The following is a 25657-nucleotide window of genomic DNA, read 5'->3' on the forward strand; positions in this document are numbered from 1 at the left end:
TCTGAAAAACAATCTGAGGGTTTTTCAGAGTCCATAGTCTCTCATGGTTCACCTCCCCTTCCAATTTCCCTCAACTCCCTTCTCCTCTCCATCTCCCTATGTCCTCCATGTTATTTGTTATGCTCCACAAATAAGTGAAACCATATGATACTGGACTCTCTCTGCTTGACTTATTTCACTCAGCATAATCTCTTCCAGTCCTGTCCATGTTGCTACAAATGGATAAGGAAGATGTGGTCCATATACACTATGGAGTATTATGCCTCCATCAGAAAGGATGAATACCCAACTTTTGAAGCAACATGGACGGGACTGGAAGAGATTATTTCTGTAATTCTTTAGCAGCTGGAGTCAACTTGCCTCCTAAACCATCTCACAAATATATGTTTCTGCTTATAAACAGAAAGAATCACATGAGAGAATGTAAGATGAATAAACGAGAAATTACTTTCACCACTCACATAATTTCTCTAGTAGGTGGAAAGCATTATGTCATTATTCTCTTTATTTGCTTTTTCATATCAAGGATTCTTACAAAATAGTTTTTGTATGATACACATTATAGTGGCAAGCCCAAATGGCCACTTCACACTTGATTATGACATCTATGTAAATTTTCTTATGGATGGTAGTTATGTATCTGATCAAATTAATTTTGTAAGTATTTTGATGAATTGACGATGTACTAGCAAGTCCATTAGATGATGTTGGGAATATATTACTTACTGACATTATTATGTTCTAAGTGACACATATAAAATTCCCATAAATACCCCATATAAAATTCTGTGGGAGAGGGAAAGTGGGGTAGGGAGAGGGCTGGAGATTAGGGTAAGCAGGGAGAGAAGAAACAGAAGAGGCTTGAAGGAACAATTCCTATTGGAGCTGAGCTTTGAAGGTCCCTTACCACTGAGGCCCTGGGGGATGTGAGAGTGGGCATTCTTAAAAGAAATCAAAGGTTTGTCTCCCTCCCAATCCCATCTTGTTTCATTTATTCTTTTCCCATAAGTGACTCTTAATCTCACAAAACAAACTGAGGGTTGATGGGGGAAGGGGGGTTGGAAGAAGGGGAGTGGGGTTATGGACATTGGGGAGGGTATGTGCTATGGTGAGTGCTGTGAAGTGTATAAACCTGGCGATTCACAGACCTGTACCCCTGGGGATAAAAATATATTATATGTTTATAAAAAAAAAAAAAAGAAATCAAAGGTACAGAATCAGGAAAGAAATTTTATAGCACATTTAGTTTGGCTATAGCTAACAGAGCATACAAAGGGAAATACAGTTGACCTTTGAACAACACTAACAGCAAGGGTCCACTTATATGCAGATTTTTTCAATAAATACAATACAGCACTATAAATATATTTTCTTTTCCTTATAATTTTCTTAACATTTTTCCCTAACTTACTTCATTATAAGACTATAGTATATAATCCTTATAGCATACAAAATATATGGTAATTGAGTGTTTATGCTACTAGTAAGTCTTCCAGTCAACAGTAAACTGATGATGGTTAAATTTTAAGGGAGTCAAAGTTATACCCAGATTTTCAAAAAAGCAGGAGGCTGGTTTCTCTAAACTCTGCATTGTTCAAGGGTCAACTGTAATAAGAGATAAGGTCAAAGACAATCTGCAGCCAGATTGAAAGGATTCCTTGAAAGGAATCCTTGAAGGTCATACCAAAGAAATTAAAATAAGCTGAAAGCAGAGGGGAATCTGTCCTTGAAAGGGAAGTGTATCAGTTAAGATTTGTGAGTTGAAAGCTTTGTGTCCCTAAGAGCTAGGGTGTTTTGCCATGGGCAACAAAACAGTAGCAGGAATACTGGCTTGAGATGTCAAAGATGAGACTTTTGGAATGGCACAGCAAGCAGAAAATTAGTGGGTGGGGGTTGGGAGGAGTGGTAATCCTGGAAGAAAGAGAACCAAAGAGCAGGTAAACTAAAAAACATGCATGAAAACCCAGCTTTAGATAACCCCTAAGTGTTATACACATGGGAGAGATCCCAGCAGGCCCAGATGATGAGCCAAAGCTGGGAGATGGAAGAACTCTGATTGCTGTCCACCACAGGAAGACAAAGTTTGAAGTTTGTGTTGAACAGTTCAACTATCAGAATTAGAATAAATAGGGGCACCTGGGTGGCTCAGTGGGTTAAGCCGCTGCCTTCGGCTCAGGTCATGATCTCAGGGTCCTGGGATCGAGCCCCGCATCGGGCTCTCTGCTTAGCAGGGAGCCTGCTTCCTCCTCTCTCTCTGCCTGCCTCTCTGCCTGCTTGTGATCTTTCTCTGTCAGATAAATAAATAAAATCTTTAAAAAAAAAAGAAGAATTAGAATAAATACTCTTCAAAAGAATATAACGGAACCCAGAGACTTTAAAATATCTTATTCATAATGTCCATGGTATGATTGTACTTTCTGGCTTGATGAGGTTAGATAGGCCCTGGACTAGATCTGGCCAATGAGTAATGAATAGAAATGAAATATGTTACTTCCAGGATGGAGCACTTCATCCCCAGAAAGAGATCCTTTGGGACTCTTGTTTCCTCTGGTCCTGTCAGCAGTGACATCTGTCAGGCTGGGCCCCTAAGCGATTGCTGTGAACAAGCCCCCCTGCCAACCTGCAATAAGCACTTAGCACATGTAAGAAACAGACCTTCATTCTACGTCACTTACAGTTTTATGTCTTAAGCGTTTGATTTTGGAGACTGGTTGTTATTTCAACATAACCTCAACTGTTCTGATTGATAAAATTCCCTTTATCATATTAAGGAGAATTTTCTTCTATTCTTAGTTTGTTTAAAAGCACATATGGGGGGGGTGACTCAGTTGGTTAAGTGTCTGTGTTCAGCTCAAGTCATGATCCCAGGGTCCTGGGATTGGGTCCTGTGTTGGGCTCCTTGTTTAGCAGGGGAGTCTGCTTCTCCTTTTTACTCCCAACATGTGCTCTCCCTCTCTCTCTCTCTCTCTCAAATAAATAAAATCTTTAAAAAAAACACAAATAGGTATTAGATTTTATCAAATGCATTTTGCCATCATTTGAAATGATCATGTAGTTTCTACCCTTTGATATACTAATGTAAATTGCATTAACTGATTTTTCTAATGGTAAGCCACTTAATGTTCCTGTAATAAAACCAACTTTGCCATGAGATACTATAATTTTTATATACTGATGGATTTGGTTCTCTAGCAATTTTGTTTAGAAATTTTTCATTGATGTTCCTGGATGGGATTGTCCTAGAAGATTCCTTCTTGTAATGTCTTATGATGAACTTGTTTCTATCAAGGCTATGCTAGCTTCATAAAATGAGTTGTCATGGCATATAATATTAATAATAATAATATTATCCCCATTTTATAGATGAAGCAATGGTGTCACATGGAGTAAAGCAACTTGCCCTAGGTCCAATGGCTACTAAATGGTACAGTCAGATTCAAAGCTGGCTGGTCTGATTCCACAGTCTATGCTCTTAGCCAGTTGATCTGTCCTGTTGATCTGTATGTAAGATTAAGTCTTAATAGCTAGTAAAGAGAAAGTTTATTGTTATAGAATGAATAAAGAATGTAATAAGGTAAGAAGCAAAAAACCTGGGATGCCTGGGTGGCTCAGTTGGTTAAGCAGCTGCCTTCGGCTCAGGTCATGATCCCAGCGTCCTGGGATCAAGTCCCACATCGGGCTCCTTGTTCTGTGGGGAGCCTGCTTCTCCCTCTGCCTCTGCCTGCCACTCTGTCTGCCTGTGCTCGCTCTCTCTCTCTCTGATAAATAAATAAATAAAATCTTTAAAAAAAACAAAAAAGAAGCAAAAAACCGCTAACCAAACAAATACCAGACCCTGCAAATCTATAATAAACATTTGGAGACAGATAGGAGAATGAACATAATAGATTCATAAAGAGGAGAACAAAACACTATTAAGAAGCAATAATCAGAATAAAAGTAAATTACGGTACCTAACAAAATATTCAATGAAAGTTTTGGAAGATGATGTTAAGGAAATTTCCCAGAAAGTAGAACTAAGCAGAATCAGGAAAACAGAGCAAAAAGATAGAGAAATTAGAGAATCAAACCACAAGATAATTTTATATATATAATTTATACATCATATATATTTATATACAATAATTACATATAATTTATATGTGTATAAATTATATATGTGTATTTATGTGTATAAATGTGTATATTATATGTGTGTGTATATACACACATATGAATTATATATATATATATATATATATATATATATATATATATATATAAAGGAATTACAAAGAAATAAAATAGAGGGAGAACATTATTACAGGAAGAATACATGCATGGTTTCTGGTGTTGAAAGACCTATGTCTCTCAACTGACATTTCCCAGTACAATGAAGGAACACACAGCCACATCAAAGCATATTGACATGAAATTTCACATCACCAGAAATAAAGAGAATATCCAGAAAGCTGTCAGAGATTGGGAGAAACACGCCACAAGCAAATGGCTGAAAACTCCTATAGCATCAAGGTGTTTAAAGCAAGGTAATAACTTGGGAGACAATGGAGACAAGACCTCAAAATTCCAAATGAACATTATTTTCAACATAGCCAAACTAATAAGCAAGTGTGATGGAAGGATTTCCAGACAAGCAAGGATTAAAACTAAGCTTTTCAAGTACTTACAAGAAACTACTGGAAAATGTGCACTATAAAAATGATGAGGAAAACAAGACAAACAGCTAAGGAAAAAAGATAGTAAACCTGAGAGAGGAGTATCAATAGTGTTGGGTCACTGGGACCACAATGGAGAGAGATTAGAAAGTGGAAGGGCCCAAGTCTCCAGAAAAAGAAAGAAAATTGATGGGTTACCTGATGTTCTAAACATTTGAAAAATAACATTTGTTTGCTAGATCTTAATCTATTTGAAAAAAGAATAGTAAGCATACACAAATCAAGCAAACTAAATGAGAGACAATTATCAAAACTAAGCAAAACAAGTTGTCTAAGAAAAGAAATGTTATCATAGTAGGTGTGTGACTTCCAGTGAGTAGGACTGATGTGATCTCAATAGTTTAACAACAGATTATTAATCTGATCAAAATTGTGATATAACTATATTGTAAGGATGGAAGGGGAATGAAGATAAGTTTGTGAAAGAGAGGTAAATTTTTAAAAATTGAGATGTAAGTGACATACAACATTATATTAGCTTTAGGCATACAATGAAATGATTTGGTGATTAGGATAAATTGTAAAATGATTACTACAATAAGCCTAGCGAACATCTGTCACCATGTATAGTTACAAAAAAATGTTTTTCTTGTGATGAGTGCTTTTACTATCTACTCTCTTAGCAGATTTTAAGTATCAACACAGTATTATTAATGATAGTCAACATGATGTACATTACATCCCATAAAATATTTTTATATATTTATATATATAATTATTACTTTATATATTTATTTTATAACCGGAGGTGTGTACCTTTTGACCTCACCCATTTCTCCTACTCTCAGCGCCTAACCTCTGGCAACCACCAATCTATTCTCTGTTATCTATGAACTTTTTTGCTTTGTTTTGTTTTAGTTTCTTAAGATTCCATATATGAGATTATATGATGTTTGTATTTCCCTCACTTATTTCCACTTAGCATAAAGCCCTTGAGGTCCATCCATGTTGTCAAAAATGGTAAGATTTCCTCATTTTTCTTGGCCGAGTAATAGGCCATCTGTATGTCTTTTTTGGAAAATATCTATTCAAATCTTCTGTTCATTTTTTAAATTGGATCTGTTTTTTGTTATTGAGTTGTAGGAGTTCTTTATATATTTTGGATATTAACCCCTTATCAGATTCATGATTTGCAAATATTTTCTCCCATTCAGTAGGCTGCTTTTTCCATTTTGTTTATGGTCTCCTTTGCTGTGCAGAAGCTTTTTAGTTTGATGTAGTCCCACTTGTTTATTTTTGCTTTTATTGTAAGAGCTAAATTTTGATCATTACTTGGTAACTGGCAGTCTCCAACAAAACCATATGGTTGGGAACAATCAGACAGTAGGAACAACTTCTCAAAGAAGTTCCCAAACAAAGACTTTTTTCTTGTGATTTGTGATCATTTCTCCCATTTATCTGTAATAATAAATTATTTGCGTTTCTTTTTGCCATCTTATTTTTTTAATATACATATTTACATTCTACGTTGGCTTTTTTTTTTAAGTTATTGCCTTAACTTAATTTTTCATTTTTCTTTCCCTACTATTAACCCACTAGTGGTTACTTTTAAGGCCTAAAAGCTTAATGGTATATTTTTCTAATTATTCATAGCATGAAAGAAGCAACATCTCTTGATACCCTAAATGTAAGATAGAAGATGATCATTCATCTGTTTCTATCAGGTCATTCCCTACCTTGTTCTCATTCCCAGCACCTTGTGGGAGGATCTGGGGTGTCAAGTGTCATCTTGGCCCTGATCAGCTTTGCCTTGACCTTGTAGCAGCAGCAGCATCATCAACTGGGGGCTTCTTAGAAATCCAATCCCCAGACCCATCTCACAGCTGCTGTGTGGGACCTGCATTTCACCAGGTGATTCAGACACATTTGCAGTGGATTCATACACACGCTGAAGTTTGGGACATGGTATGTTAGAGGAAGGGTGTCCACTTGGATTGTTAAAGATTGTAGATCTAGGAGCTGAAGGTCAGGCAGTGGAGAAAGGACCAGCATCAAATAGTCTCAGGGCCAAGAGGTTTACTCTTCTCCCACAGGCAAAAACACCTACTAATTTAAGTAACTGTTTGTTGTTTTAAACATGATGCTGTGGTTTTTCCGGGAACCAAGGCTCATATGATTACATTTTTACCCAGAACATTTTTATCGAGACAAATTGATCCTCTCTACATGTGAAATTTTTTACATTAAATTCTACCTTTCTACAATTAAAATAACTATTCCTCCTTTTTTCTCATTCATCCTAATATGTTATTTATTTTTAAACTATTCAAGTACTATTTAGTTTTATATAGAGTTTATATTCAGTTTTCTTTCCACAAACTAAATTGAAAGTTAATTTTCACACTATATTTGATTTCATGTTTTTCACCTTATTTTATGATTTTGACACTTAGCACCTCTTTACTGTCAGCCCAGTTTTTGTCCTTTTAATGTGTAGGCTCTGTTTTAACTACTTTCATCTTTTCCATGATTTAGAAGGCTTATACTCAATTTCCTTGGATTTTTAGACACATTACTCCAAAATAATTACTTGAGATTTCATGCAGTTTTGAAACTCTTTTCCATCGACTCTTTAAACTTAAGTCTAGATTTAGTGGCTTCTAATATGAACTGCTTTTCACACTAGGACATCCTTATTTTGGGGTCCTTAACTTGGCTTTCCCTCCTGAGAGCTGGAGCACAGTCTCAGTAACTTCTTGTGTGAGACAGGTGGGCATTTAACTTATAAGTTTTTTTTTTTTTTCAACAAATGTTCATGCAGTTACATACATCAGGTCTTCTACTCATGTGAATGGGATGAAACGTACCCAAGGTGGTTCTCTTCCAATGCTCACTGTTGTCTGGAATTTACTGTTGGTAAAATTCTTAACCCCAGTTACTTTATTTCTTTGTGTGTAGCTTCTCCCCCCTCTTGTGGGTTTCGGCCTCTGTCCCCCAGATGCCGTATCTTCCTGCATCTGGAGGATGTCAAACCAGTTCCTATGGATTTCTTCTGGCTCCTGAACTAAATGTTGTTGAGGTATTCTCTTCCTCTCATTGTCCAAGATATTTCCTTCCTTGTGTGTAGCCGCCTTTTAGGAATGGCCCCATGTGCTGGCGTTCAGGGTAACTGCTCGTGCTGCTGCTGAAGACAGAGATTCCCAAACCCAGTGCTCGGGGCTGCTCTTGGCTTCTCTTTGTCCTCCTGGTCATTACTGGAATCTCTGAGTTTAAAATGCAGAGTTTCTAGAGGCTTCTTCCTGGTATTGCTCTGCTGGATTCTGATGCGTGTGTGTTTTTGCGACCAGATGGAGTAAATGGAATCTACGTCCCATAGTTCAGCTGGCTGAGACGGTTCATCTCATCCTTGCTCTACAAAGTTCTGCTGTTGCTATCAACAATCAGTGCTCCATTGTCAACCCTGACTCCTTTATATGGGTATTTTTTGAAGCTTCTGACCCAGAATAACCCAAGAAGGTAGAAGTCAAAAAGTGGGAGGAAAGGGGAGCAACCGTAACCACCACAGAGCGGCAGAAACAGTAGGAGGTATTAGATGCACATTCCTCTGGTCATCACTGAATGACCTCACTTGGGGTCTTGAACCAAAGACAGGAGAAAGAAAGTGCTTTCTTACCTGTTTTCATTTTAGAAAGCCTAGAGACACTGAATGTGTCCATTCTTCCTATTAGAACGATCAGCCTTGTAATTAGCTGACGTCAACCCCAGACTCTAGAAGTAGAGAGGCAGCTCAGTCCCGTTCTTATCCTTTGGGGAGTGCACGTATTTTGCTTTACTGGTATAGATATTAGTTAGAATTTGAGGAAAACTATTTAAAAACTGCTAGTTGGTGATGGTAAGGTTAATTTTTGCCCTCAGAGATAGTCAAAATTATACTAATAGTACAGCTTGAAAAATCAGCTACACATGCTGTGTTATGCCAATTATGCACATCAGCCTGCTTCCAGATCAATTAGCCTCAATCCAGAATTCACCTGGAAAATTGACGTGATGCACGTAATGTTTCTCACACTGTGCTGGGACTGTGCATGATCTTGCATAATCAGTCTTTCTTCCTGAGAAAAATTTGGCTTTTAGTGATGTAAGTAGATTGAGAAGCAAACCAAGTTAGATTCAGGATCAGTATGTAACAGCAGAAGCCCAGGAAGGAAAGCAATGATATCTACCAAAATAAACTCTCATTGCCTTTGGAAGCTTAAATTATCAAATTCGTAGTTAATTTTACCTGACAAAACATGTTTACTGAGTTCTTAATAATGTTTTCACTTATGAGCAAATTACCTCTAGTATGTGTGTACTGTAAATTTTGTCCTTAGAACACATCACTTCTCTCAACTCATTTAAATATCTTTAAAATACAGATCAAAGTTGAAAATCAATTCACCTGGGTCTGCAATGCTCTATTTTGGTATGTATTAACTGTGAACAGTATAATCAAAATATTACTTAAAAACTCTCTTTCTGCCCTTCAGTGTTTTCAATGGAGATACAAGTGAAAAAGTCCCGAGAAGACAGTGAGCCTAACAACAACAGGTTTTTTCCAAGAACAGAACAGACTTCTGGATGTTGTTGCTATTCTGCTGGGTGCAGGAGAAAAAGGATCGTGTCTTCTAAAGATGGTTCCTGGGGAGAATGTTCTGGGCCTTTTTATTTGTCAATAAAACTTGTACATCATTCTTTAGAAAATGTAGCATTTCTGCTAGAATTTAACATATTCAAAAATTGTGAGCTGTTAGAATAAATCACATTCGGAAAGGACTTTCCTGCCACTCAGCATTATATGTCCTTCCTGAAGGACTTCAAAGATCATCATTCAGCTGATGCATGAGGGGCGAGGAAGCCGCTCTAAAGTGTCATTTCTCTTCCTGTGTTACTTTGCACAGAAGGTAGCCTGTCTTTTTATTGGTTTTACTTCTATGTCTTGGTGGAAATCTGGAGTGGTCAGTTACAGATCTCTTACCAAAAAAAAAATCTCAAAAAGATGAGAGCAAGTTTCAGAGTTGATTTAGTATAAACAGTGATAGCAGAAAGGCCAAAAATCTAGAATTCTAAGAATAATTCATTCATATCAATAAAAAGGTCACCACAGATAAGATGAAATAATCCAGGCAGTGGGGAAGGACCCAATGTTAAACTGTTTCGTTTTTGTTTTGGTCAAAGCACATGGCAAGGGTAGTTCCCAGACAGAGAGAGTGAGGCTTCCCCAGATCCCAGGAGACTGAGCAGGTGTCCAGTCAGTCATCGCAGGAAGGGTTCACCCTGGATGAGAGAGTGGGGCAGAGCCTGCGGTGGGGGAAGCAGGCCCACAGCCTAGGGCAGCTGGGAAAGGAATGGATGTCCCTGCCCAGGAGGTGCTCAGCGCCACCCCTTTGCTTTCCAGCAGCACAGCGTGGATGGCAACTCTGGTGTGGACAGAGCCTGGGGTGTGATGGTGGGAGGCGAGGGCCTAGGCCTGGCCATTGCGAACTTGAGGGAGGCTGCCATCCCCTCCTAGAGCCTTGTCCCCAAAAGATGGCCCTATTATAAGGGTCAGCAGCAGCTGTGGAGTGAAAGGAGGAGGCTGGACCCAGAAGACTAGACCCAATGACTCCCCAAGGGCTTCTTGGGCAGTCATTATAGACCATCTCAATGGCAAATGAAAATCCCAGGAACACTTTGGAAGAGGCTGCTTTCAGACAACTAGTCCAGAGAGATTCATGCCTGAAGAATGTGGCATAGGAAGAAAGCATTTCATTTTATTAGCAAAAGAAATAAAGTCAATGACAGGGTTATTCTAGAGTTTCCTCAGGTAACCTATCACAGAAAAAAAATAAATTCAAGTATTTGGTAACATTATTTTTCCCCATTTCAGACTTTTTTCTTTAAATTATGAATCCTACTACCTAAAAGATCCTAAAGATAACTGGGTTGACATTGTAATTTAGGAATTAGGGATGTCATCTGAAAAGAACTTATAAGTTAGAGATGGTGTGGAGTACACACACTTGACTTTTGCGTGTACAAATTAACATTAATGCTTGCATCAGTACTGGGAAGCATTTTAAATTGGTATAAACCCCATGCAATTTAGTTTATTTATATGGTGAAACTTCAGTGTGGTATCAGTAATGGGTTAGAGTAGATTTGGGATGTCTGGCCCAGTATGTCATCCTATAAAATTCCCACAAAACCTGGGGATAGCCTCAGTCTGTTGTGTTTTATTGCTTAATTAGTGAGTTGTCAAAAAGCAGCACCTTCTAAACTGAATGATGCTTTTTCACCTGTTCACTTACTTTTTATCGGGATAATGAGCTGTGGAATGACAGGAAGAATCTTGTTCCCCCCGTGTTCCAGCATGTCGTGGATTCCTTGCCGAGCAAAAAACTCGTAGGGAAATGTCATTTCACAGAGCCCATCAAAAAACAGAGGCAGATAATGATGGTAATCCAGCTTCTCAATTTCTACCTGAAAGGAGAGAGAAGAAATGCCATGTGAAGACAACAGTGGGGCAAAGCATGGCCAGACCGCCATGAGGCTGTCACCGACTTAGGAGGAAGACATTCTTTGGGACTTTGGGAAGATTTTTTATTAAGCAACTCATCTAACAACCTGAAGTACATCATCATGTCTTAATTCCATTAGCAATGGGGTTATAATCATTGACCTTTACATTTTAACAGATTGGAATAATAAATAATCAATAATCAACATTGGTATTGGTTTGGGGGTTCTTTGGTTAATATTTTACCATTTGGCACAAATGCAATACCTAAAAGGATTCAAGAAGTCCACCATATGTATGACAAAAAGATATATGCAAGAATAGAATAAAAAAAGAAGAAAAAGTTGAAAAGAGGATTTCATCTGAATTTCTAACAAGAATCTAATAGGAATGGCAAACCAGTATATTCTTGTGAAATGTGTCTTTTCAGGACGTGGCAAGTATGAGAGTGAGAGATAAAATAGGGTTATGTGTATGTTCCCTGGATCCTGCATGACAAGGAGAATGTTGGTGTTCTCAAGTCACCTCAAAATCAAAATATCCCAATCTCTCTCAGCTGCTTCATTTGGGAACAGAGATATGTCACTTTTCCATTGTTATATCCTTCACCCTTGATAACACCTCCACGACTTCTTGTCCTGATCTTTGTAAAACCATCCAGCATCAACAGTGAATGGAAACGAAACCTCTGAGGTTGAGAAAAGACATGATGTGTTGCGAGCTGCAGGAGATCTCCTCTAGCCCGGGTCCTTCACTGTCTAGAGTATCTATGACCTCACTTGCCACCTGCAAGGTGACAGAAGTGATGGTGATATCATGAATGGAAAGAAGCCAACAGACTCAGACTTAGGGCACAATCCATTTACAGAGCAAAGGATGCAGCGTTTCCAGTGAGAGGTGCAAATTCCCCAGGTCTTTAAGTCTTTATGAATGCACCCAGCTTTCACTTACCACCTTATAATTGAGTGAGGAGTCCATCAAGACCTTAGAGGAACTGCCTTTTACATTAGGAGGTTTTTATACTTTCTAGCTCTCTCTCAGCTTTTGGAGTCTCTAGCCACAGGCCTGCCTGCCCCTGGGTGTGAGAAACTGTTAACACCCACACCACATTTCCGAATGTCACTGTAGAGTGAGTCAAATGTCCTGCATTGGCCAAGCAGAAGGTCTGTCTCTAGTCCGCTCATCGACTGCCCAGCCAATCGGGGACATAAACAGTCAAGAGCTGAATGTTTGGATGTCCTCTTGGAATTGGAGTTTGGCAAATGAATCCCAGAGGGAGGTATATATGGACATCAATTTTATTTTATATTCCTTGTATATTTATAAAATTTACTTTGTTCATAGTAAAATTTTATGGAATATATATCCAGTGCCTGCCTTCTCAAGGATTTTTGTGTATCTGAAGACATTTTAGAACACTATTTTGTACAACTAACAAAGATATTGCTACATCGTTCAGCTCCAAAAGGTACAGTGTTGCTATCACTAATTTTACCTTGTAGCCTAACTTAATAATATAAATGCCACCTGTATTATATTTGTCTATATTACTGATGTTTTTCTAATTCTCTTTGTTTTAGCCCACCATCATACTTGTACATATGTGTCCTATAATGAGCAAGTTATTAAATTTTGTACTTTAATGTGATCTAGGACTTTTTATTTTAGTACATTAAGTCATTCACATTTATTACTATGTCTACTTTAACTTCTGTCATCTTATTTTTTGGCCCTTGGTTGTTGTTTTCCATTTACTTTTCCTTTCTATTTTGCAGGGTTTTTTTTTTAATGTAGGTCACTTTTTTTGAGGGAGAGGGCAGTGATTTGAAAGATAAGATAGCCTGTTTAAATATTTTATTACTGCTATCTCAAATATTTAAAAATAAATTTAGGTCACTTGGAGAAGCAAATTAAAAATCTACTAAGACTGCTGACATGCCATTTTTTTCCTTGGAATTCCATTGATTTATTTCTTTGTGTGGTTTGGGGCAATAATACTAAGAACATCCACGATAGCAACAGTAAAAACATGCCTTGTTTATACCAGACGCTATTTTAAATACTTATGTGTATTAGTTCATTTCATCCTCTTTTTGGTAATTTTATTTTTTTCAGTGCTCCAAGATTCATTGTTTATGCACCACACCCAGTGCTCCATGAAATATGTGCCCTCCTTAATACCCACCACCAGGCTCACCCAACCCCCCCCCAACCCCTCCCCTCCAAAACCCTCAGTTTGTTTCTCAGAGTCCACAGTCTCTCATGGTTCATCTCCCCCTCTGGTTTCCCCCACATCCTCATGACAACTCTAAAAGGTGGGTGTTATGCATATCTCCATTATCAATATGGAGAAACTGAGGCACTGAGAGGTTCAATAACTTGCCTAAGTTCTCCAGCTAGAGAGAAGAGTTGCTGGGATCTGAACCCAAGCTATCTGGCTGCAGGATGTGATACAGCCTCTTAGGCTATATTGTTAGGCACGTAGAGGTTCAGCATTATTATACTCTCCTGGTGACTATTCCATTTATCCTTACATCTCCATCCCCTTTACCATTACTAATGCAGGGTGTCCTAGTCTATTCAAATACCAACACTGCCATAACTAGCTTGTCTGTTGTGTCTTCTACGCTTTTACTTTCTTTCTCCCTCAGGCATTATGTTTTAATAGTATCTTTCTTTTTTTCTTTTTTTTTTTTAATAGTATCTTTCTTTTAAGATTTATTTGTTTGAGAGAAAGAGAGAGCACAAGCAAGGTGAGGAGCCAAGGGAGAGGGAGAAGCAGATGCCCCACTGAGCAGGGAGCCTGACATGGGGTTCAATCCAAGGACCCTGGGATCATGACCTGAGCCAAAGGCAGACGCTTAACCAACTGAGCCACGTGCCCCTAGCAGCATCTTTTCTAAGTAGCTGAAACCTGCATTTGTTTTTTTGCCCCTCCCATTTCACAGTGTGTCTTAAAACAACAAATATAGAGCACACATGATTCTTATTCTCCGAAGTTTTGAAAAGAAAGAAAGAAAAGCAATGGAAGAAAGAATAAAGGAAGAGAGAAAAAAAGGAGGAGCAGGCAGAGAAATGGAGTGAAAGACCCAGGGAGAGAAACTGAGAAAAGATCATCTCTAGGTCTCTAACTCTGAGCTCACGGACCACAGCAGCTCCTTTCTACTGGCAATTCTTCCTCTGACCCATTTGTTACTTGGCATATCTGCTGCCACTGTAGATCTGTTGCCTTAAACAAGGGAATAATGACTTGCCCCTATATTTTGAGGTAAGAAACTCCTCGAAACAGTACAGATATTTCTCTACTTACTATAAGATGAATTTTTTTTTGTACATAACTTTATTTGCTGCTTGTATATCTTCTTGGGTTCCTCTTGTTATTGAGATATTGTTTCAGATGACAAATGTGGTCTAGGACTTGGGAAACCTTCCTACATTCCTTTAAAATCCAGAGCTTTCACATGTGTTTTGTTTTGTTTAATAATATGTCTGAGTTCTCTTTGATGTACTTTTCTTTGATTCTGATAAGCTCCTGACAGCTACTGCCCAATTTCATGTGTCCACAGTTAAAGTTGTCTATATGTCCTCACTCCCGTTCTCTCTTCAGTCCACTTTGCTACCATGCCACTGCAGGTGATCCTTCCCAGGTCACCAGTGACCTTCACTTTGTCCAACTCTCCTGTCCCTTTTATGTTCTCATTATGTGACACACTTGACCCTGGCCTCCTGACACCATATCTCCAGCACTGGGGGTCATCCTTGATTTCCTCCCTTCAAATCCCCATGTTCAACCCATCAGTAATCCAACTGATTCTACCTCCAAGCAAATCCTGATCTCATTTCCTTTCCTGTCATTTTGCAGATTGCCAGCTTAGTGTAAGCCTTACCTTGCCTTTCTTTGATTACTGCAACAGCTTCCTAACTCATTTCCTTGTTTCCATTTCTGCCTTCCTATTTCCATTCTCCACATGAGTCCTGACCTGTGGTTGCTCCTGACTCAGGTCTCAACAGGGCCTCCCCGATCTGTCCCCAGGTCCCATTGCTTCACACCATCCTTCCACAGCACTGCTCTCTGGAGACACTGAAAGACACTTTTGTCCCCTGACCAGCCCAGCCTCACCCAATGCTCCTTAGAGAGTATCTTTGAAAGAACTGGTCCCCTTCTCTCCAGAATTCTCGGTTGCTGGTAACTCCTTTCATCTAGAGTTCAGCTCAGTGAGGCCCTCTTACCATGGCCTACCACCCTGTTTGATTTGCTATGTGGCCTTTATCATTTATTCATCTCTGTTTCTTAAGTTCTGTTGTTCAGGCAGTTGTCATTGCCTGAGAGGGTGGGGGCAAATAACAGGTGAATACTCAGTAAGCATGTGTTGAATTTCAATTCTGACCTTTCGGATCTTTCGTCTGTGCTAACTCTTTGAGAGGCAGACTCAGCAAAGGGCACAATGGCCAGATGACAAATGGTCATCTCTAAAGGTGAGATCAGGGACCATGGCAGAGTGCACAGAGAGCCTGGTGGTGAACACTGGTCTGTAGCATGATGGGGCATATAGTTTTCCATAGATTTATGTTTTCTACAACTTTGCGTACTCTACAAATAAAATGCTATGTCTTCTCCATTAGGGCTACAATGATTATTTACATTTCATGAGTTTTATGAGTATTTTCTTTTTTATTTTCAAGATTTTGTTTATTTATCTGACAGAGATCACAAGTAGGCAGAGAGGCAGGCAGAGTGAGAGGAGGAAGCAGGCTCCCTGCCAAGCAGAGAGCCCGATGCAGGGCTCAATCCCAGGACCCTGAGATCATGACCTGAGCTGAAGGCAGAGGCTTAACCCACTGAGCCACCCAGTCACCCTTTATGAGTATTTTCATAGACAATCAGAATGGCTTGCTTCTTAGTGCTTCTATTTACCCTCATTTGACTACAAATCATTCAGGGATTAATTTGCTATTCTGTTTACTTTTTAATACTTTAGAAGGAAAAGTTTCTGGTTTCACAGTATCATCAAAAATAAACACATTAATGTGTGCCCATAATAATATATTGGTAATAATACAAGGACTTCTTTTTTCAAAAATCTAGATGTTGAAAATAGTTCAAGATAAAAACAAAATTTAAAGATAAGTGAGGAGATCCCTTATTTGTCTTTGTGCGTGTATCTGTCACATGGTGACTTCTTTAGAGTTTTTCTAAATCAATGTGTTTTTTTGTTCATTTAGATTTACAAAAGGTCATTTTTACTGCTTATTCAGCAATAAACCTTTTTTTAAGTTATATAAATCACTTTGCTCTTAGGATAACTTGTTTTAATGACATATTATACTTTATATTTCTTTAGTATTACTATGAAAATAGTAGTTTTCAAACTTTTATGAAATTTGGGAATCTTTCTTCAACATTTATGCAAAAAATCCAGAATTAAAAGAAAGCTCTTTGAAGTAGAACACAGAACAAAGGCCATTTTGGTACATCAGGTAAAATTACACAGTAATATACTGATTGATCACCATTTGGATGTTAACTCCAGAAGCATCAAGTAGTTTTACTCACAGAATCTCTCTCTCTTTTTAAAATTTATGTTTTATAACTTTTTAAAGATCACACAGTACTCACAAGTTATCTCTAAATCTTACAATGACCTTTGGTCAAAAGCAATAAAATTCTAACTTTACTGGCCTATCATATATAACTTTTTATCCCCAGAACAAATGTGTAAGGTAGTAATGCTATACTGAAAAGTCAGAAACACAATGAGGTTAATGATTTTCATTGAAGATTCAGATTAGAAACTTACTCTTAAAATTTCCATATCCTTGCTTCAGTTAGCAAAGGAAATATAACTCGAGTATCTGTTATTACAGCTCCTAGCATAGGAACCAAAGATCTTGCTTAGAATCATAAGCCAATCTGAAAAAGTATAATTATCTATTAATATATTATGACTTTATTTGGACTTATGCCATTTTCTAAAATAAAGCTTCAGCTCCACTGTTCTTCCTTGAGGAAGCAGGTGAGTTCCTGCAAGAGGCCTTACAAATTACATAGGTATTAAGCACTGTAGATAGTGTATGTAACATATTTCAAACCTAGATTTACTTTTATTTTTCAAGTGCATGTAGATGTTATGTATGACAAATACGTAACAGTATGATAAATAACTGAAAAATGTCATTTTAAGCTTTTTCAATGATAGTAGTTAAAATTACGCACTAATGCATGAAGTCTTTGACGCAAAAAGACTTCTGAGCATGAAAAATGCTCTTTAATTTCAAAAAGGAGACCTCACAAAGGATGGCAGACAAGACTAACGTGATCCTTAGGTTTTACAAAGCCTAAAAGATACCAAAATGTGTTCAATGCAAAGTCAATGTCAGGAAATCCTCAGATGCTAGAGATACAGACAAATTCATAGTCACAGAGGTGGTGCCATGTGACTTATGAGAGTATAGGATACAGACCACATCTCGAGGCTGGGACTGAGGTTTTAATGTCTTCAGAGTTCAGGAAAACAGGGCATTTAGCAAGAGAAGGGGAGTAAGGTGAGACTCTTGCATAGGACTGAGGCCTACAGGGGCTGCCCCACCTTGGGAAGGGAACCAGAAAGTCTCTCCTTGAGTTTGTGAAGACAAATAGAAAACTTGTGGAAAGAGAAAGAGAGCTTGATGTGTGACAAAGTCCTTGATGGGAAAGATCTCCTCTGAGAAACAGAAACCCAAATGGAAATCTGAAGTAAAAAAAAAAAAAAAAAAGTATACATATATTGTATATATACTGTATATATACTATATATATATATTTCTCTGACAGTGGAAAGGAAACTTCTGGGATCCAGACAAAGCAAATGGAAAAGAGTTAATACTCCCATGAGCTAGGTGCATAAGGCTGCCACAGAAAATGTAACTACAGCTGCAACTTACCACCGTCATGGTGACAGAGTCATCATAAGAAAGACTAAATAGACCAGTGATCATGGGAATGAGCTCTGGAACTAGCACCTAGAAATTACAGAATAAAACTTGAAAAGAATTTTTTAAAGTGGGGGCACCTGGGTGGCTCAGTCAGTTAAGCATCTGTCTTCAGCTTGGGTCATGATCCCAGGGTCCTGGGATCGAGCCCCACATCGGGCTCCCTGCTCAGCCAGGAGTCTGCTTCTCCCTCTCCCGCTGCCCCTCTCCCCCTGCGTGTGTTCTCTCTGTGTCTCTCAAATAAATAAATAAATAAAATCTTCAAAAAAAATTTTTTTTGAAAGTGCTTAAAACATAGAATATTTCATTTTTAGAAAAGAACTAAATAAGGTTTCCAAAGAATATAGAGCATCAGTAACCTCAGAATTCAGTTGTTGGAAACAGATTGACCACAGATGAAAAGAGGAAGGATCTGGGTTATAAAAGCGGGAAAGCCAGTACAGCACAGGGAAGCCCCTACCTGATTTACTTCCATACCCATGCGACCCTGAGGAGTTCCAGATAGACAAGGAAAGGAGGTATTTTGAGAAATCAAGGCTGGGCATCTTTCATAATTGAAGAAAGATGTGAATCTTCAGACTAAAAATGCAAATCTAGCCATTTTTCAGAAAAACTATAAAACTCCAAAGTCAAGGAAATGATTTAAAAACAGCTAGAAATAAAAGACAGGTAACATGTAAAGGATCAAAATTAGGCTTGAAATTATACTTCTCATTAACAAAATAGAGGCCACACAAGATGGTAAAAACCCCTAGACATGCTAAAAAAACTAATTATTAATCTTCAGTACCATACTCATAGTTTGCAAGATAAAGACAAACCAAATGTATTTGACCAATGGAGCTTTTTTTCTGTTTGTTTTAAACCCAGACATTATCGTCCTCACTGAAGGACAAAATGGATAAAATGTACTATACATGCTGAACATGGGACAAAGAAATGAGATGCAAGAGATAACATTTGAGGATGATTTAGCTATCTACATAGACTATCCAGAGAATCTACAAACATAATTAGTAAGAGTTCAGAAAAATTGCTGTGTAACAAATGGATAAGACCAAAGAAGCATTGACTATAGTAATTTTTTTTTTTAAATCCATTATGGTGAGGTTACAAAGTGAAATTGCAATATGAGAAAGGAAAAGTACAGAAAATGACAGGAAGGTGATCCGAGTCAAAATAAATTCCTTGCATTGATAGGGATAAAGATAAGGTTGTTGGTTAACTTCAAAATTAATTAAGCATATTATAATGCAAGGATACCCATCAAAAGAACAGAAATAGAATTAACTTCCAAAAGAACAAAATGTAATAGAAGGAATCGACCCAACAGAAGGCTGGTCAAACATCCCACTTGGATGTTTGGAAAACAGGAAAACACATGAGAGAAGAGAAAATATGTAGGATGAACCCAAATATAAAAGTAATCATCCTAAGTATAAATAGATTAAATTAGATTATTCTCTTAAGAAATGGTTGAAAAAGAAAAAATATACTTCAGTTATAAATTTGTTTGTAAGAATCACATTCAAAATATAATGGCAGAGAAAAGTGAAAAATAAAGGTATGGTTAAAAAAAAAAAGAATAAATTCAATACAGGATAAATTCGTAGAATAGAAATTGCTTTCCAGAGGGTGTATATAGATAGTATATGTACACATTTTTTTATACATACCCTCTGTGTATTTTGACAGAAATTGCCAACTGGTGATTCATGGGATGGTATTAAATTAACTCTTCATCAACAGTAAATGACAGTAGCTGTTTTCCATTTTCATTCAAAGAAAACGCTATCACAGTTTATTTTTTACAATGTTATAGGTAAATATTATTTTGGTGTTGTTTTAAGTTCCACTTCTCTTACTGTGAGCATAATAGCCTTTTTTTTTTTTTAAGATTTCATTTATTTATTTGCAGACAGAGATCACAAGTAGGCACAGAGGCAGGCAGAGAGAGAGGAGGAAGCAGGTTCCCTGCAGAGCAGAGATCCCGATGTGGGGCTCCATCCCAGGACCCTGAGATCATGACCCAAGCCAAAGGCAGAGGCTTCAACCCACTGAGCCACCCAGGTGCCCCGAATAATAGCCTTTTAAAGATATTTTTGAAAGCCATTTGTCTATCCTTTTCTGTGAGTTGTATTTTCATATATCCTTTGCCATTTTTTGTACCCACTGACATTTGTTTTATTTTCTCTCTTTTTTCCCCAGCTCTTTATTTCCCCTCCAAATTCATTTTTTTAAAAATTCCATTAGCCAACTTATGGTACATCATTAGTTTCAGATGTAGTGTTCAATAAATTAGCTCATAAATTAGCTCATTTATGTTCGAGGGATTCAACTTTTGTATGTTACTTCCATAACATTTCAAATGTTTTGAAATTTAATGTTTCAAAAAGTTGTCTGCATGGCAATGCAGACTTCTGTTTGTTTTAGAATTCATTAATCTTTTGTGGGGTTCTGAATTTTGAGTCATCATTAAAAAGATTTTCCCCCATTTTGTAGAAGAATAGAAACAATTAAAAAAACAATTTATAATTTTTTTCTAGTATTTTTATGATTTCTTTATATTGAAATCCTGAATCCATTTTTAACTTTTCTTGGTGTAAGGTGAGCGATGTTCTTCCAGCTGTACTTTTTTCCAAGAGGTTACGAATTTAGACAAGTTTTAGACATAAGGTCTACTTACTGGACCTATATAAAACTCTGCATTCAATAATTAGATAAAACATGTTTTTTACAAGTGTACAAGGGACTGCTTAGAAAACTGAATAGTAGTGAGCCACAAAGTAAGTTCAAGAAATTCCAAAATATGTCACATGTGTTACATTTTCTGAAGAAAAGGATAGTCAGACTTTTAATCTCCACACATTTCGAAATCTAAAAACACTTTTAAATCAGAGACCAAAGAAAAATCCTTATAGAAATAATAACATGTTAAAATTGAATTAAAGTGAAATTACCTAACCTTAAAAAAAAAAAAAAGCCCACCTGTAAAGATTCTTTAAGAACAGAGGAAGAAGGAAACGGATACGGCTCACTATCAGAGGCCAGAATAACCTTGCCACTATGATTAGCCCAATCTCACTGAATCAAAATGAAGTACTAGGCAAAGTGAGTTCAGTGGCACGTTCAAAATTACGGCCAAGTAGGTGGTATGGCAGAAATACCAGGATACTTCAATATCATGTTTAAATTTTTAGATCAAAAGAGGAAAAATGAGATCATCTTCTTAGATGCCGATAAAGCATTTAATGAAATCATTCATCAAAAAATAAAAATTTCAAGGAAAAACCTACAGCAACTATCTTATTTTACGGGGAAACTTTAGGAACATTCTCATTATGGAGAAAACGATAGAAAGGAGGCAAGGAGACTGTTGTCTTTATTTCAACATTGTACTGGAGTTTCTAGCTAATGAGGAAAATAAAATATGTATGAATATTGGCAAAGAAGAAACAAGACTCTTGCTATTCGAGGATGATTTAGCTATCTACATAGAACACCCAGAGAATCTACAAACGTAATTAGTAAGAGTTCAGAAAAACTGCTGCATAAAAGATCAGTGCATTAAAAATAGCATTCCCTTATGCCACTAAAAACTACATATAAAGTATTTTTTAATATTCACAATAGCAAGAAATGAAGAAAAACAAACCTTTAAGATAATGAGTCATAAAACTAACAGTCAATGCACAAGACTTTAGGGAGACAATGACGCGCAAATGGAAGACTCGTGCAGTGTTCCATGAACAAGCGAATGTATTGACTATACTCATGGATGGGCTGACTCAAATTCAAAAAGTTGGTGAGTCTGTACAATTTAATCTATAAAGACTAGAGAATCTCCATGACATGTTGCGACCCCATTCCAAGCAGTGGCAGAGTGAGGACTGGGGCCCCGTGCATCTTTCCTCTGACCTGCTCACCTTGTTCATAACTTGATGTCTTGTGTTTCATTACAAATACTGAAGGCTCTGTCTAGCTGGCAGAGTAAAAAATCTGGACTTGAGAGTGGAGAATCAAGTTATTTTATGGAATAACCTTATTTTAAGTTTCTGTCAAAAATGCTAACAAGAGAGCTAAAGGTCAGTTGTAAGCAGATCTCGAATTTATGCACACTTAACCTTTATCATCCAGGGATTGTATGTTCCAAACCGCAGCAGTCAGTGAGTGATACTTTCAAGTGTAATAAATGAAAGAGAAATAATCCCTTGTTCTATAGCTTTGAACATTCCCACCTTTTGTCACCTGTCATAGAGTTAAAGGAATTTCCTAAAATTTTTAAAATTAGTGTTTTTTTTTAAACCAAGGGCGCATAAAAGGAGCAAAATATGTATTTAAATAAAAGTTTCTCTTTCCTTTATCATATCTCTATATACTACTAAAAACAGTATAATTTTACCATAGGTAGAGAGGAGATACTTATATTTTGGGATAACAAGCATTAATCAAATTGAGAAGCAAGAAACACGATAGACCTGAGAAGTCCAGCAGTTTTAGGAGTTGGGACAGTTAAAAACAGATCATTTGCAGCTTTTATCACTGGTGTTAACTGTAAAACATGGCATTAATTTACAAGAACTCTCCGTGAACTAGATAATGTACTGTGAACTTCAATGCACTCAACCAAATCAGTGGAATTAAGGATGTTTGCAAAGGATTTAATTCAGGTGAAGTTCATGTCATGAAGCAATTTTTAAGAAGAAATTGTTACAATGGCAATATTGGGTGCCTTTTACATCAGCATATAATTTTGCTACGTACTTATCTTGCAGGGATTAGATACAAATTTATTAAAGTTCTCTAAAGTCATGAATTCTTACACTTCTTAGTCAAATTTCACCTAAAATAAAACTAAAGCAAAAATTACAGTGAAGAGCTTCTACTAGGTATAGTGCCATGCTGAACGTCAAGGAGAGGTGGGGTTATTAGTGGGTAGGAAAAAAGATGAGAAATATGACTTACTTCCTGGATTCATGTTTTAATATTAGCAGTCTGTGGAAAGACTGGATTACTGACACTGCCTTTGTGGAGAGCCGCTCGGGTTTGCAGTCAGGCAGATGGAGGTTCAAACCCATCACTTGCACGTACAGAGTTCCATCATTTTCACACTCTGTGACTGCTGGAAAGTTACTGTGCCTTTCTGAGACTAAGTTTACTTTTTGTAAATGGATAGCTAATTCCCAGGGTTATCATGAAGGATTAAATGAGATAGCATGTGCTAAATGATATTGATTCCTTCTATGCTCTGGAAAGAAAATAATACACTCACAAAAAAATTAAGTAAAATTTCAGTGTGGTGCATGATTAAATGCTAAATAAGGGTACACACCAAGGACATATAGGAGGAGGCCCTGGCATATAGGAAGTAGGGATAATTATGGGCTGGAGTCCACAGGACAGGTTATATCGGGGAGGAGGATCTTGACGAGCCTTGCAAGATGGGAAGACATGAGTGCAACGAGCAAAGGCATGCAGACAGGAATTGGGTATGACATGATCAAGAGACAGTGCTTAGTTCAGTAATGGTGTCGGGGAGGCACGAAGGCGCCTTCTGTGTCCACTGTGTCTGGACTGATACTTCAGGCACGAGCAAAATAAAGATGGTTTTTAAGCAAGCAGGTGACAGGATTCAATGCCATTTAAGAAAGAATAGCCAACACCTCTTCGTCTTGCATAACTGAAACCTTATGCCCGTTGAGCAGCATCTCCCTACTCCCCCCAGTCCCTAGGAACCACCATTCTACTTTCTTCTTCAATGGGTTTGACTATGTTAGATTCCTCCTAGAAGTGGAATCATCTGGTATTTGTCCTTCTGTGTCAGGTCTATATGGTCACATACGGTAGGATTTCCCTCTTTCAACGTTTTGAGAAACCTCCATATTGTTTTTCATAGCAGATACACCATTTTCTGTTCCTACCGACAGCATACAGCGTTCCCCTTTCTCTACATGCCTGCCAACCCTTGTTACCTTTTGGTAAGACCTAGCCGAACAGTGAGGGGGTTTATCCTGCTGTGGTTTTTATTTCCATTTCCCCGAGGATGAGTTAAAGTGATCACTTTTCATGTACCTGTTGAACAGTGTAGGTCTCTTTTGGATAAATATCTATTCAAGTCTTTTGTCCATTTTTTAAAAAGATTTAGTTTTAGAGAGAGTGTGTGCCTGAGGGGAGGGTGAAGGGAGAGGGAGAAAGAGAATCTCGAGCAGACTCCCTGATGAACATGGATTCCCCACACAGGGCTCGATCTCACATCCCTGAGATCATGACCTGAGCTGTAGGAGTATATATATATATATATGCCCCTAATATATTAGCCCCTTATCAGATAGCTTTGCAAATATTGCCTCCTGTTTCGCCGACTGCCTTTTCTTTTGTTGATTGTTTCCTTTGTGCTACAGAAGCTATTTAGCTGGATGTCGTTCCGTTTGTAGATTTATGCTTTGGTGGTGTCATATTCAAGAAGTCATTGTCAAGATCAATAATAAGAAGGCTTTCCCCTATGTTTTCTTCTAGGAGTTTCGTAGCTTCGGGTTTACAAGGAAATTTGAACCATCACATGAAGGAAGGACTATTTTTACCACCTAGAAAGACTGCGTTCCTCTCTCTCCCCAAAGCTTGCATCATGCTAGGCCTCTGTATGCACTGGCCAACCTTCCAGTCCATGAACCAGTCGTCATTCTCTGCACCACGGCCAGGAGCAAGCCAGGAGACCTGGGGAGACCCTATTGTTAAAAATATCTCCCTGGCTCTATCAAACAAAGCTCAATTAAATTTCTTTTTAAAAACAAAATACCTTTTGGCATGCTTCAGCTTACATACTGTTTGTATCTTGTGGTAAAACTAAAATTAGAAAATTGAATTGCTCCTCTCCAAGTGCTGAGAGAACTGGACTGTGTCACTGGTAAAATGAGAAGAAAGGGAGGTAATTTGGGTGCCTGGAGGCTTCCAAGGAGGTAGTCGTCGGCGGAGGAGCCAATGTGGAAGGTTTCAGGCAAGATGCCACTGAACCACCGAAAAGCACATCAGCCAGATCGGCCATGGTTTAGCGTGCGGCAGGCGAGTTGCAAACGTGTGCCGTGGGTTCTCAGTACGAAGAGAGGCTCAACAGAGGAGCACAGAGGACTTTGGCTTGAGTCCTCACTCCTCAGTCATTGGTGGATCACGCTACTCATCCCTCTCGGCCTCAGTCTCCTTCTCCTCAAAACCGGACGATACAAGGGCCCCTCTCCTAGGGAATGTTGGCAGTGAGTGCATGTCAGTAGCTCAGCCCTGTGCCTGGGAAACGGAGGCAATGCTAGATGAGAGCCACAGGACAGCCGCCAAAGAGCCCTCTCTTGTTTTCATCAGGAGTCCCTCCTTTACAAAGTGCAAGTATCCGTCTACTTCCTCTGTATGTATTTACCGTGTTCTTTACATTTTGATTTCTTCACTGTGTGCAGAGAAAAAAGATCCTCTTTTGGCTATACCAACATTTCCTTAAACTATTCCGGTC

The 25657-nt window shown here is 38.0% G+C and overlaps 1 protein-coding gene across 1 annotated transcript in view; it reads right to left on the reverse strand.

The window, feature by feature from the left end:
* The window catches only part of LOC111158685 (parkin coregulated), a 503721-nt gene that overhangs the window by 207478 nt on the left and 270586 nt on the right, over window positions 1–25657 (reverse strand). The window contains exon 3 of the mRNA XM_022520893.1: window positions 10985–11156. Coding sequence (XP_022376601.1) covers window positions 10985–11156 — 172 coding nt within the window. The remainder of the gene's footprint in view (window positions 1–10984; window positions 11157–25657) is intronic.

Source organism: Enhydra lutris, unplaced genomic scaffold (assembly GCF_002288905.1).
Source record: "Enhydra lutris kenyoni isolate GAN:26980312 unplaced genomic scaffold, ASM228890v2 scaffoldscaffold62, whole genome shotgun sequence".
Taxonomy (NCBI): domain Eukaryota; kingdom Metazoa; phylum Chordata; class Mammalia; order Carnivora; family Mustelidae; genus Enhydra; species Enhydra lutris.